Source organism: Gavia stellata, chromosome 9, assembly GCF_030936135.1.
Source record: "Gavia stellata isolate bGavSte3 chromosome 9, bGavSte3.hap2, whole genome shotgun sequence".
Lineage (NCBI taxonomy): Eukaryota > Metazoa > Chordata > Aves > Gaviiformes > Gaviidae > Gavia > Gavia stellata.
Window position 1 is genome coordinate 36,301,352 of NC_082602.1, and position 13,734 is coordinate 36,315,085.

A 13,734-nucleotide genomic window follows, 5' to 3' on the forward strand; every position below is an offset into this window, starting at 1 on the left:
AAATATACAACACTTCCAAAATACTGCATCAGACCATGGACCATGGCTAGAGCATGTCACTACTTTATTTTTAACTGAAAATCATGAATATGTTTTTCCTGTTAGATATGAAATGTATGCCTTATGCAAGTTTTTATTATGCTTGTTTTCGATGTTTTTCACTGCTCATTTAGGTTTACAGAAAGAAAACAACCAATTGCAGATAAACAACATGTGTTCAACAGCTAAAAATACTGCGGGTATTCCAGATTAGAAGTGCAGATTTAAGGATGTACCCCAAATATTCTACATTACTCCCACCCAGTCATGTCTTTCTGTAAACTTTGACTGTTTCTTTTTATTATGAAGACAGTAAGTCTGTGCAATGCTGGGTTGATTTAGCTCCCAGCATGGTCTGTCTGTTATTGCTAGCAAATACACACTAAGAATTACCACAGAAAATTCAAATATTAGTCAAAAATCCAAACTATTCTTTTTAGTCAGACAGAATATTAATCCAAACCTGCATGTATAAAAAATCAGTTTGCTAGATGGCAGATGTGCCCTCAGTTGTCTCTGTATATAGTCTTTCATTAACTGAAAAGATAATTTGGGGACGCTACCAAGCCGAGGTCGTGTGCAGGCAGCTGGGATGCGGCTTTGCTGTTTCTGCACCATCAAGTGCCTACTTTGGACAAGGCACTGGCGATATCTACCTGGACGATGTGCACTGCACAGGGAGTGAGTCCTCCCTCTTTCAGTGCAGCCACAGCGGCTGGGGCGTCCACAACTGTGGCCACAGTGAAGACGCCGGTGTTGTGTGCTCAGGTACCATCGCTTTTCCTTCCTCGATACCAGTCTGCTTTCAAAAAGTGGCCCTTGTTGGCCACAATTAGGCGTGTGTTGGAGACGTGTTCAAAGACTGTGGGTTTTGTTGTTCCCACCATGGACGACCACCCCGCTGAGACCCCCAAGCTCTCTTTCGCCCTCCGGACAGGGTGGCACCAGCATCCCCAGCACTGGGAGAAATCCCAGCCATGCTCCTTCATCCACAAGGTGCTCACCTGCTTCTTTCTCTTCCTCCCCAACAGATGCCACAAGCACGACCGCAGCCAGCTTCACAGCATCTGTTCCTCCAGATGGGTCTGAATTTGTCACGGTTTTCTGGCCACTACTTTTGGCTTACCGGATAGTGGCTCATAGGGTGGGGTTTGGTCTTCTCCACGGGAGAGCAGAGCCAAGGAAATGCAGAGCCCGATTAAGCCGACAGTGGCTGTCCTGGTGGCCTGAAACTCATAGAGCATTGCCAATGCCCCAGTGAGAGAAGGTGTCTCCGTGCTAGAGTGTTTTCTCATTTTTTTGCCTGTCTCCTCCTTTCCAAGGTGCCTCCCTGAGCCTGGTGAATGGCAGGAACCGGTGCGAGGGGCGCGTAGAGATTTACCACGACGGGGGCCGGGGCACCGTCTGTGATGACAGCTGGGACCTGAACGATGCCCAGGTCGTGTGCAGGCAGCTGGGATGTGGCTTTGCTGTTTCTGCACCATCAAGTGCCTACTTTGGACAAGGCACTGGCGATATCTACCTGGACGATGTGCACTGCACAGGGAGTGAGTCCTCCCTCTTTCAGTGCAGCCACAGCGGCTGGGGCGTCCACAACTGTGGCCACAGCGAAGACGCCGGTGTTGTGTGCTCAGGTACCATCGCTTTTCCTTCCTCGATACCAGTCTGCTTTCAAAAAGTGGCCCTTGTTGGCCACAATTAGGCGTGTGTTGGAGACGTGTTCAAAGACTCTGGGTTTTGTTGCTCCCACCATGGACGACCACCCCGCTGAGACCCCCAAGCTCTCTTTCGCCCTCCGGACAGGGTGGCACCAGCATCCCCAGCACTGGGAGAAATCCCAGCCATGCTCCTTCATCCACAAGGTGCTCACCTGCTTCTTTCTCTTCCTCCCCAACAGATGCCACAAGCACGACCGCAGCCAGCTTCACAGCATCTGTTCCTCCAGATGGGTCTGAATTTGTCACGGTTTTCTGGCCACTACTTTTGGCTTACCGGATAGTGGCTCATAGGGTGGGGTTTGGTCTTCTCCACGGGAGAGCAGAGCCAAGGAAATGCAGAGCCCGATTAAGCCGACAGTGGCTGTCCTGGTGGCCTGAAACTCATAGAGCATTGCCAATGCCCCAGTGAGAGAAGGTGTCTCCGTGCTAGAGTGTTTTCTCATTTTTTTGCCTGTCTCCTCCTTTCCAAGGTGCCTCCCTGAGCCTGGTGAATGGCAGGAACCGGTGCGAGGGGCGCGTAGAGATTTACCACGACGGGGGCCGGGGCACCGTCTGTGATGACAGCTGGGACCTGAACGATGCCCAGGTCGTGTGCAGGCAGCTGGGATGTGGCTTTGCTGTTTCTGCACCATCAAGTGCCTACTTTGGACAAGGCACTGGCGATATCTACCTGGACGATGTGCACTGCACAGGGAGTGAGTCCTCCCTCTTTCAGTGCAGCCACAGCGGCTGGGGCGTCCACAACTGTGGCCACAGCGAAGACGCCGGTGTTGTGTGCTCAGGTACCATCGCTTTTCCTTCCTCGATACCAGTCTGCTTTCAAAAAGTGGCCCTTGTTGGCCACAATTAGGCGTGTGTTGGAGACGTGTTCAAAGACTGTGGGTTTTGTTGCTCCCACCATGGACGACCACCCCGCTGAGACCCCCAAGCTCTCTTTCGCCCTCCGGACAGGGTGGCACCAGCATCCCCAGCACTGGGAGAAATCCCAGCCATGCTCCTTCATCCACAAGGTGCTCACCTGCTTCTTTCTCTTCCTCCCCAACAGATGCCACAAGCACGACCGCAGCCAGCTTCACGACATCCGTTCCTCCAGGTGGGTCTGATTTTGTCATGGTTTTCTGGCCACTACTTTTGGCTGTACCGGATAGTGGCTCATAGGGTGGGGTTTGGTCTTCTCCACGGGAGAGCAGAGCCAAGGAAATGCAGAGCCCGATTAAGCCGACAGTGGCTGTCCTGGTGGCCTGAAACTCATAGAGCATTGCCAATGCCCCAGTGAGAGAAGGTGTCTCCGTGCTAGAGTGTTTTCTCATTTTTTTGCCTGTCTCCTCCTTTCCAAGGTGCCTCCCTGAGCCTGGTGAATGGCAGGAACCGGTGCGAGGGGCGCGTAGAGATTTACCACGACGGGGGCCGGGGCACCGTCTGTGATGACAGCTGGGACCTGAACGATGCCCAGGTCGTGTGCAGGCAGCTGGGATGTGGCTTTGCTGTTTCTGCACCATCAAGTGCCTACTTTGGACAAGGCACTGGCAATATCTACCTGGACGATGTGCACTGCACAGGGAGTGAGTCCTCCCTCTTTCAGTGCAGCCACAGCGGCTGGGGCGTCCACAACTGTGGCCACAGCGAAGACGCCGGTGTTGTGTGCTCAGGTACCATCGCTTTTCCTTCCTCGATACCAGTCTGCTTTCAAAAAGTGGCCCTTGTTGGCCACAATTAGGTGTGTGTTGGAGACGTGTTCAAGGACTGTGGGTTTTGTTGCTCCCACCATGGACGACCACCCCGCTGAGACCCCCAAGCTCTCTTTCGCCCTCCGGGCAGGGTGGCACCAGCATCCCCAGCACTGGGAGAAATCCCAGCCATGCTCCTTCATCCACAAGGTGCTCACCTGCTTCTTTCTCTTCCTCCCCAACAGATTCCACAACCACGACCGCAGCCAGCTTCACGACATCCGTTCCTCCAGGTGGGTCTGATTTTGTCATGGTTTTCTGGCCACTACTTTTGGCTGTACCGGATAGTGGCTCATAGGGTGGGGTTTGGTCTTCTCCACGGGAGAGCAGAGCCAAGGAAATGCAGAGCCCGATTAAGCCGACAGTGGCTGTCCTGGTGGCCTGAAACTCATAGAGCATTGCCAATGCCCCAGTGAGAGAAGGTGTCTCCGTGCTAGAGTGTTTTCTCATTTTTTTGCCTGTCTCCTCCTTTCCAAGGTGCCTCCCTGAGCCTGGTGAATGGCACGAGCCGGTGCGAGGGGCGCGTAGAGATTTACCACGACGGGGGCCGCGGCACCGTCTGTGATGACAGCTGGGACCTGAACGATGCCCAGGTCGTGTGCAGGCAGCTGGGATGTGGCTTTGCTGTTTCTGCACCATCAAGTGCCTACTTTGGACAAGGCACTGGCAATATCTACCTGGACGATGTGCACTGCACAGGGAGTGAGTCCTCCCTCTTTCAGTGCAGCCACAGCGGCTGGGGCGTCCACAACTGTGGCCACAGCGAAGACGCCGGTGTTGTGTGCTCAGGTACCATCGCTTTTCCTTCCTCGATACCAGTCTGCTTTCAAAAAGTGGCCCTTGTTGGCCACAATTAGGCGTGTGTTGGAGACGTGTTCAAAGACTCTGGGTTTTGTTGCTCCCACCATGGACGACCACCCCGCTGAGACCCCCAAGCTCTCTCTCGCCCTCCGGACAGGGTGGCACCAGCATCCCCAGCACTGGGAGAAATCCCAGCCATGCTCCTTCATCCACAAGGTGCTCACTTGCTTCTTTCTCTTCCTCCCCAACAGATGCCACAAGCACGACCGCAGCCAGCTTCACGACATCCGTTCCTCCAGGTGGGTCTGATTTTGTCATGGTTTTCTGGCCACTACTTTTGGCTGTACCAGATAGTGGCTCATAGGGTGGGGTTTGGTCTTCTCCACGGGAGAGCAGAGCCAAGGAAATGCAGAGCCCGATTAAGCCGACAGTGGCTGTCCTGGTGGCCTGAAACTCATAGAGCATTGCCAATGCCCCAGTGAGAGAAGGTGTCTCCGTGCTAGAGTGTTTTCTCATTTTTTTGCCTGTCTCCTCCTTTCCAAGGTGCCTCCCTGAGCCTGGTGAACGGCAGGAACCGGTGCGAGGGGCGCGTAGAGATTTACCACGACGGGGGCCGGGGCACCGTCTGTGATGACAGCTGGGACCTGAACGATGCCCAGGTCGTGTGCAGGCAGCTGGGATGTGGCTTTGCTGTTTCTGCACCATCAAGTGCCTACTTTGGACAAGGCACTGGCAATATCTACCTGGACGATGTGCACTGCACAGGGAGTGAGTCCTCCCTCTTTCAGTGCAGCCACAGCGGCTGGGGCGTCCACAACTGTGGCCACAGCGAAGACGCCGGTGTTGTGTGCTCAGGTACCATCGCTTTTCCTTCCTCGATACCAGTCTGCTTTCAAAAAGTGGCCCTTGTTGGCCACAATTAGGCATGTGTTGGAGACGTGTTCAAAGACTGTGGGTTTTGTTGCTCCCACCATGGACGACCACCCCGCTGAGACCCCCAAGCTCTCTTTCGCCCTCCGGACAGGGTGGCACCAGCATCCCCAGCACTGGGAGAAATCCCAGCCATGCTCCTTCATCCACAAGGTGCTCACCTGCTTCTTTCTCTTCCTCCCCAACAGATGCCACAAGCACGACCGCAGCCAGCTTCACGACATCCGTTCCTCCAGGTGGGTCTGATTTTGTCATGGTTTTCTGGCCACTACTTTTGGCTGTACCGGATAGTGGCTCATAGGGTGGGGTTTGGTCTTCTCCACGGGAGAGCAGAGCCAAGGAAATGCAGAGCCCGATTAAGCCGACAGTGGCTGTCCTGGTGGCCTGAAACTCATAGAGCATTGCCAATGCCCCAGTGAGAGAAGGTGTCTCCGTGCTAGAGTGTTTTCTCATTTTTTTGCCTGTCTCCTCCTTTCCAAGGTGCCTCCCTGAGCCTGGTGAATGGCAGGAACCGGTGCGAGGGGCGCGTAGAGATTTACCACGATGGGGGCCGGGGCACCGTCTGTGATGACAGCTGGGACCTGGACGATGCCCAGGTTGTGTGCAGGCAGCTGGGATGTGGCTTTGCTGTTTCTGCACCATCAAGTGCCTACTTTGGACAAGGCACTGGCAATATCTACCTGGACGATGTGCACTGCACAGGGAGTGAGTCCTCCCTCTTTCAGTGCAGCCACAGCGGCTGGGGCGTCCACAACTGTGGCCACAGCGAAGACGCCGGTGTTGTGTGCTCAGGTACCATCGCTTTTCCTTCCTCGATACCAGTCTGCTTTCAAAAAGTGGCCCTTGTTGGCCACAATTAGGCGTGTGTTGGAGACGTGTTCAAAGACTGTGGGTTTTGTTGCTCCCACCATGGACGACCACCCCGCTGAGACCCCCAAGCTCTCTTTCGCCCTCCGGACAGGGTGGCACCAGCATCCCCAGCACTGGGAGAAATCCCAGCCATGCTCCTTCATCCACAAGGTGCTCACCTGCTTCTTTCTCTTCCTCCCCAACAGATGCCACAAGCACGACCGCAGCCAGCTTCACGACATCCGTTCCTCCAGGTGGGTCTGATTTTGTCATGGTTTTCTGGCCACTACTTTTGGCTTACCGGATAGTGGCTCATAGGGTGGGGTTTGGTCTTCTCCACGGGAGAGCAGAGCCAAGGAAATGCAGAGCCCGATTAAGCCGACAGTGGCTGTCCTGGTGGCCTGAAACTCATAGAGCATTGCCAATGCCCCAGTGAGAGAAGGTGTCTCCGTGCTAGAGTGTTTTCTCATTTTTTTGCCTGTCTCCTCCTTTCCAAGGTGCCTCCCTGAGCCTGGTGAACGGCAGGAACCGGTGCGAGGGGCGCGTAGAGATTTACCACGACGGGGGCCGGGGCACCGTCTGTGATGACAGCTGGGACCTGAACGATGCCCAGGTCGTGTGCAGGCAGCTGGGATGTGGCTTTGCTGTTTCTGCACCATCAAGTGCCTACTTTGGACAAGGCACTGGCAATATCTACCTGGACGATGTGCACTGCACAGGGAGTGAGTCCTCCCTCTTTCAGTGCAGCCACAGCGGCTGGGGCGTCCACAACTGTGGCCACAGCGAAGACGCCGGTGTTGTGTGCTCAGGTACCATCGCTTTTCCTTCCTCGATACCAGTCTGCTTTCAAAAAGTGGCCCTTGTTGGCCACAATTAAGCATGTGTTGGAGACGTGTTCAAAGACTGTGGGTTTTGTTGCTCCCACCATGGACGACCACCCCGCTGAGACCCCCAAGCTCTCTTTCGCCCTCCGGACAGGGTGGCACCAGCATCCCCAGCACTGGGAGAAATCCCAGCCATGCTCCTTCATCCACAAGGTGCTCACCTGCTTCTTTCTCTTCCTCCCCAACAGATGCCACAAGCACGACCGCAGCCAGCTTCACGACATCCGTTCCTCCAGGTGGGTCTGATTTTGTCATGGTTTTCTGGCCACTACTTTTGGCTGTACCGGATAGTGGCTCATAGGGTGGGGTTTGGTCTTCTCCACGGGAGAGCAGAGCCAAGGAAATGCAGAGCCCGATTAAGCCGACAGTGGCTGTCCTGGTGGCCTGAAACTCATAGAGCATTGCCAATGCCCCAGTGAGAGAAGGTGTCTCCGTGCTAGAGTGTTTTCTCATTTTTTTGCCTGTCTCCTCCTTTCCAAGGTGCCTCCCTGAGCCTGGTGAATGGCAGGAACCGGTGCGAGGGGCGCGTAGAGATTTACCACGATGGGGGCCGGGGCACCGTCTGTGATGACAGCTGGGACCTGGACGATGCCCAGGTTGTGTGCAGGCAGCTGGGATGTGGCTTTGCTGTTTCTGCACCATCAAGTGCCTACTTTGGACAAGGCACTGGCAATATCTACCTGGACGATGTGCACTGCACAGGGAGTGAGTCCTCCCTCTTTCAGTGCAGCCACAGCGGCTGGGGCGTCCACAACTGTGGCCACAGCGAAGACGCCGGTGTTGTGTGCTCAGGTACCATCGCTTTTCCTTCCTCGATACCAGTCTGCTTTCAAAAAGTGGCCCTTGTTGGCCACAATTAGGCGTGTGTTGGAGACGTGTTCAAAGACTGTGGGTTTTGTTGCTCCCACCATGGACGACCACCCCGCTGAGACCCCCAAGCTCTCTTTCGCCCTCCGGACAGGGTGGCACCAGCATCCCCAGCACTGGGAGAAATCCCAGCCATGCTCCTTCATCCACAAGGTGCTCACCTGCTTCTTTCTCTTCCTCCCCAACAGATGCCACAAGCACGACCGCAGCCAGCTTCACGACATCCGTTCCTCCAGGTGGGTCTGATTTTGTCATGGTTTTCTGGCCACTACTTTTGGCTGTACCGGATAGTGGCTCATAGGGTGGGGTTTGGTCTTCTCCACGGGAGAGCAGAGCCAAGGAAATGCAGAGCCCGATTAAGCCGACAGTGGCTGTCCTGGTGGCCTGAAACTCATAGAGCATTGCCAATGCCCCAGTGAGAGAAGGTGTCTCCGTGCTAGAGTGTTTTCTCATTTTTTTGCCTGTCTCCTCCTTTCCAAGGTGCCTCCCTGAGCCTGGTGAATGGCACGAGCCGGTGCGAGGGGCGCGTAGAGATTTACCACGACGGGGGCCGCGGCACCGTCTGTGATGACAGCTGGGACCTGAACGATGCCCAGGTCGTGTGCAGGCAGCTGGGATGTGGCTTTGCTGTTTCTGCACCATCAAGTGCCTACTTTGGACAAGGCACTGGCAATATCTACCTGGACGATGTGCACTGCACAGGGAGTGAGTCCTCCCTCTTTCAGTGCAGCCACAGCGGCTGGGGCGTCCACAACTGTGGCCACAGCGAAGACGCCGGTGTTGTGTGCTCAGGTACCATCGCTTTTCCTTCCTCGATACCAGTCTGCTTTCAAAAAGTGGCCCTTGTTGGCCACAATTAGGCGTGTGTTGGAGATGTGTTCAAAGACTGTGGGTTTTGTTGCTCCCACCATGGACGACCACCCCGCTGAGACCCCCAAGCTCTCTTTCGCCCTCCGGACAGGGTGGCACCAGCATCCCCAGCACTGGGAGAAATCCCAGCCATGCTCCTTCATCCACAAGGTGCTCACCTGCTTCTTTCTCTTCCTCCCCAACAGATGCCACAAGCACGACCGCAGCCAGCTTCACGACATCTGTTCCTCCAGGTGGGTCTGAATTTGTCATGGTTTTCTGGCCACTACTTTTGGCTGTACCAGATAGTGGCTCATAGGGTGGGGTTTGGTCTTCTCCACGGGAGAGCAGAGCCAAGGAAATGCAGAGCCCGATTAAGCCGACAGTGGCTGTCCTGGTGGCCTGAAACTCATAGAGCATTGCCAATGCCCCAGTGAGAGAAGGTGTCTCCGTGCTAGAGTGTTTTCTCATTTTTTTGCCTGTCTCCTCCTTTCCAAGGTGCCTCCCTGAGCCTGGTGAATGGCAGGAACCGGTGCGAGGGGCGCGTAGAGATTTACCACGACGGGGGCCGGGGCACCGTCTGTGATGACAGCTGGGACCTGAACGATGCCCAGGTCGTGTGCAGGCAGCTGGGATGTGGCTTTGCTGTTTCTGCACCATCAAGTGCCTACTTTGGACAAGGCACTGGCAATATCTACCTGGACGATGTGCACTGCACAGGGAGTGAGTCCTCCCTCTTTCAGTGCAGCCACAGCGGCTGGGGCGTCCACAACTGTGGCCACAGCGAAGACGCCGGTGTTGTGTGCTCAGGTACCATCGCTTTTCCTTCCTCGATACCAGTCTGCTTTCAAAAAGTGGCCCTTGTTGGCCACAATTAGGCATGTGTTGGAGACATGTTCAAAGACTGTGGGTTTTGTTGCTCCCACCATGGACGACCACCCCGCTGAGACCCCCAAGCTCTCTTTCGCCCTCCGGACAGGGTGGCACCAGCATCCCCAGCACTGGGAGAAATCCCAGCCATGCTCCTTCATCCACAAGGTGCTCACCTGCTTCTTTCTCTTCCTCCCCAACAGATGCCACAAGCACGACCGCAGCCAGCTTCACGACATCCGTTCCTCCAGGTGGGTCTGATTTTGTCATGGTTTTCTGGCCACTACTTTTGGCTGTACCGGATAGTGGCTCATAGGGTGGGGTTTGGTCTTCTCCACGGGAGAGCAGAGCCAAGGAAATGCAGAGCCCGATTAAGCCGACAGTGGCTGTCCTGGTGGCCTGAAACTCATAGAGCATTGCCAATGCCCCAGTGAGAGAAGGTGTCTCCGTGCTAGAGTGTTTTCTCATTTTTTTGCCTGTCTCCTCCTTTCCAAGGTGCCTCCCTGAGCCTGGTGAATGGCACGAGCCGGTGCGAGGGGCGCGTAGAGATTTACCACGACGGGGGCCGCGGCACCGTCTGTGATGACAGCTGGGACCTGGACGATGCCCAGGTCGTGTGCAGGCAGCTGGGATGTGGCTTTGCTGTTTCTGCACCATCAAGTGCCTACTTTGGACAAGGCACTGGCAATATCTACCTGGACGATGTGCACTGCACAGGGAGTGAGTCCTCCCTCTTTCAGTGCAGCCACAGCGGCTGGGGCGTCCACAACTGTGGCCACAGCGAAGACGCCGGTGTTGTGTGCTCAGGTACCATCGCTTTTCCTTCCTCGATACCAGTCTGCTTTCAAAAAGTGGCCCTTGTTGGCCACAATTAGGCGTGTGTTGGAGACGTGTTCAAAGACTGTGGGTTTTGTTGCTCCCACCATGGACGACCACCCCGCTGAGACCCCCAAGCTCTCTTTCGCCCTCCGGACAGGGTGGCACCAGCATCCCCAGCACTGGGAGAAATCCCAGCCATGCTCCTTCATCCACAAGGTGCTCACCTGCTTCTTTCTCTTCCTCCCCAACAGATGCCACAAGCACAACCACTGTTTCCACTCCACCGCCAACTACTCCAGGTGTGTATGCCTATTTCTTCTTTCCGATGCATTACTTTGCAGGTGTATTAGTTATTAGTTTATAAGTTGGAGTTGTATCATTTCTACATTGTAGTAGTTTTGGAAAAAATCATTATTGGTACTAGCGTTCAAATCCTACATATTTCTTTTTTTGCCTCTCGGATTCTGTCACGGGGGGTGCATTTCAGGCTGTTTTGATTTTGTGGGAAGTCTTCTTTTCTCTGTTATTTGGGCCAGCACCTATTGATTTCTCCCACACTTATGTTCACCTTAAGCTTGCCAAATGCAAAATAGCAAGGGAGAGTCAGAGCTTGCTGAAGAGATCATTACACTTGTAGCCTGAGTGAGAAGAGCTCGACTGTTCGGTTTCTCTGGAGATTTGATCAGAAATAAATTTAAATGAATCACATCTTTATCTTAATGTCTTTTTTTTTTTTTTCAGCTAGAAAGTATATTTGTGGTGGCTTACTTTTTAATTCCTCTGGAACACTTCAGAGTCCTTCTTATCCTTCAAATTATCCAGATAATGCAGATTGTTTGTGGCAAATACAAGTAACGAATAATTTCCGCATTATGCTCACATTTGGAAGTATTCAGTAAGTAATCCACTTCCTGCTTGGGCAATAAACGACTCCTCAATCTCAGCTCCAACCACAGTTCCCAAGTACATTTCCTATGCTTATATGTGAATTATAAATTTTAAATGGGAATTGTGTGAGTGCAGTATCTTAGTTTATTTTTTGTTCAGCACTTAAAAACCGAAGTTTACCAAATGCATTTTATTATATATTCATGTTTCTTCCTCAGGTTGCAAGGTGGATGCCAGAATGACTATATTGAGGTCTATGATGGGCCACCCAATACTTCTCCTCTGCTTGGAAGAATTTGTTCTAGTTCTGATCTCACGTACACATCATCCTCAAACTTTATGACTGTCAGATTTCATAGTGACTCCAGATATTCTGACAGGGGGTTTCATGCTGAGTATCAGTCCTTTCCAGCAGACCAGAACACCAGTAAGTTTCCATTCCGTTTGTAATGTTTTCTTTGCTCAGAAGCTTTTATACCCTGATTTTATTCGCTAAATAAGTATTTGTTAATGTTGTTGAACAATTCCTACATAAATGATATTCCTATATGAATTTCATAGCTGGTTACTGACTGATAATTTTCAGACAATAATTATTTTTTCATTTAAAAAACCTCTTCAAGTATCAAATTAATCACTTTTAGATGTTTCCTATGATGGCCAGTCTAAATTAATCTTTCTTCTCATCACCTCAGTATTCATACAATTTTTCTACCTTTGTTGACAGATTTTCATAAAATCATAGAAATATTGGTTAGAAAGGACCTTTGGAGGCTTCTTAGTCCCACAACTACTCAAAGCATAGCTATTGCCAACACCAGGTCAGGTCCATTACAAATTTGTCTAGCTGATGTCTAGAAACATTCGAAGGATGAACTCTTCAAAGCCACAACTACTCTGGGTGACCTGTTCCAGTTCTGTCCTGCAGTCCCAGTGGGAAAGTTTATCTAATGTGCAGTCACAACCTCCCCAGGCACAAACAATGACCATCACATTTGGCTCTGTTGTCTTTGTAGCTGCCTTCCAAGAGGCTGTGTGTTGCCTGTAGGTCCCTGTCATCAGATCTCTCTCTCTAACAAAGACCAAACTCTCCCTGGGATCATTGCTTTTCATGTCACGAACTCAGTGAACCATCATGGAGATGGTTTTAGGATCCCCTCCCACCCAAGTAGTGTTTCTGCAGGCCAGTGTGCACATTTGGCTCTGCACCTTCCACAATAGCTTTTGGATTCATATTCAGGAAAAACTCCCATTTCTTAGCACTTTTGTGTGAGTGGTGATACAGGCTCAAGGTCTCAGCAAAAGCCTACTGTAAGCTGTGTATTTTTGTCAGGAGAGTAACTGAAGGTCAGCTGAAGTTTGTCAGAGACTGCTGCTTATTCATACCTAAGTCTAAGGTGTAAAACTAAGTGGTTTGGCTTATGAAATCTCTCCCCTAAATGGTAGCAGCTATTGCATTTGTTGAAGTTGTAACATGCAAGCATTATCAAGTACCTGAAATCACTAATAACTCATATTTTCTTCCCTAGCCCTTGTGTGCTTGCCAACATACATGCGTGCAGCTGTAGACAGACGCTATCTCCAGTCACAGGGCTACTCGGTGTGGAACATCAGCTTGTCTGACTCTTATTGTAGACCAACAATTACATCGACTGAGGTTATATTCAATGTTCCATACAATGGCTGTGGTACACGTAGACAGGTTAGTGTCAACATATTTTGGAGAGCTCTCCAAGTCTGGGCAGGGAAACTTAATAGACATTTCAAAAATTATCATGAATTGCAAAGTGTGTTGTATGTAGCCCACAGGTATTCAAAACATAGAAAAGAAGCATGTGTTTCTGGAGGCTCAGGTTTGTTAAACATTCCTACTTATCCTTCCCAGGGTTTAGGTAATTCCTGTATCTATTTCAGAGTGATGTTCTAGAGAACAAAGTATAGGAGAGAGTTAAGTGAACAATCCCATCCAGGATGCTTAGGACTTTTGAGTATGACATGTTCTTTCTGACTAATACTAGGACCTGGCACATACAGAATTTTATAGTACAGGTTGTGAACATGACTACATGTGATAATTTTGTACTCCTCTAATATGTCAAATAGGGCAACAATGAAACGATCACCTACTCCAATGTGATAAAAGTGCTTGCTTCTGGTTACATCATCAAGAGGCAAAAGGACCTTCACTTGCACATCAACTGCAAAATGCTCCAGAACACCTGGGTGCAAGTAATGTACATTGCTGATGACATCATTAATGTCAGTGAAACCCAGTATGGCAGATACGATGTGAACTTGACATTCTACAATTCCTCATCTTTCCTGTGGCCAGTGCATGACTTCCCATACTACGTTGACCTGAATCAGAATTTGTTCCTTCAAGCTTCCCTTCACAGCTCTGACCCAAATCTGGTGGTGTTTGTGGACACATGCGTGGCATCACCTGATCCTAGCAATTTTAGAACACTGACCTATGAATTGATCAGAAGTGGG

At 51.7% G+C, this 13,734-nt stretch overlaps 1 protein-coding gene across 1 annotated transcript in view; it reads left to right on the forward strand.

Annotated features, from left to right (window-relative positions):
* The first annotated feature begins 530 nt into the window (after positions 1 to 530).
* LOC104256355 (deleted in malignant brain tumors 1 protein) overlaps positions 531 to 13,734 on the forward strand; it is a 32,232-nt gene continuing 19,028 nt past the window's right edge. Inside the window, 16 exon segments of the mRNA XM_059821366.1 lie at positions 531 to 840; positions 1,362 to 1,673; positions 2,228 to 2,611; positions 3,095 to 3,406; positions 3,962 to 4,302; positions 4,789 to 5,169; positions 5,656 to 6,079; positions 6,562 to 6,945; positions 7,429 to 7,740; positions 8,296 to 8,607; positions 9,163 to 9,546; positions 10,030 to 10,385; positions 11,103 to 11,248; positions 11,460 to 11,668; positions 12,771 to 12,943; positions 13,345 to 13,733. Of these exon segments, the coding sequence (XP_059677349.1) occupies positions 531 to 840; positions 1,362 to 1,673; positions 2,228 to 2,611; positions 3,095 to 3,406; positions 3,962 to 4,302; positions 4,789 to 5,169; positions 5,656 to 6,079; positions 6,562 to 6,945; positions 7,429 to 7,740; positions 8,296 to 8,607; positions 9,163 to 9,546; positions 10,030 to 10,385; positions 11,103 to 11,248; positions 11,460 to 11,668; positions 12,771 to 12,943; positions 13,345 to 13,733 (5,129 nt within the window).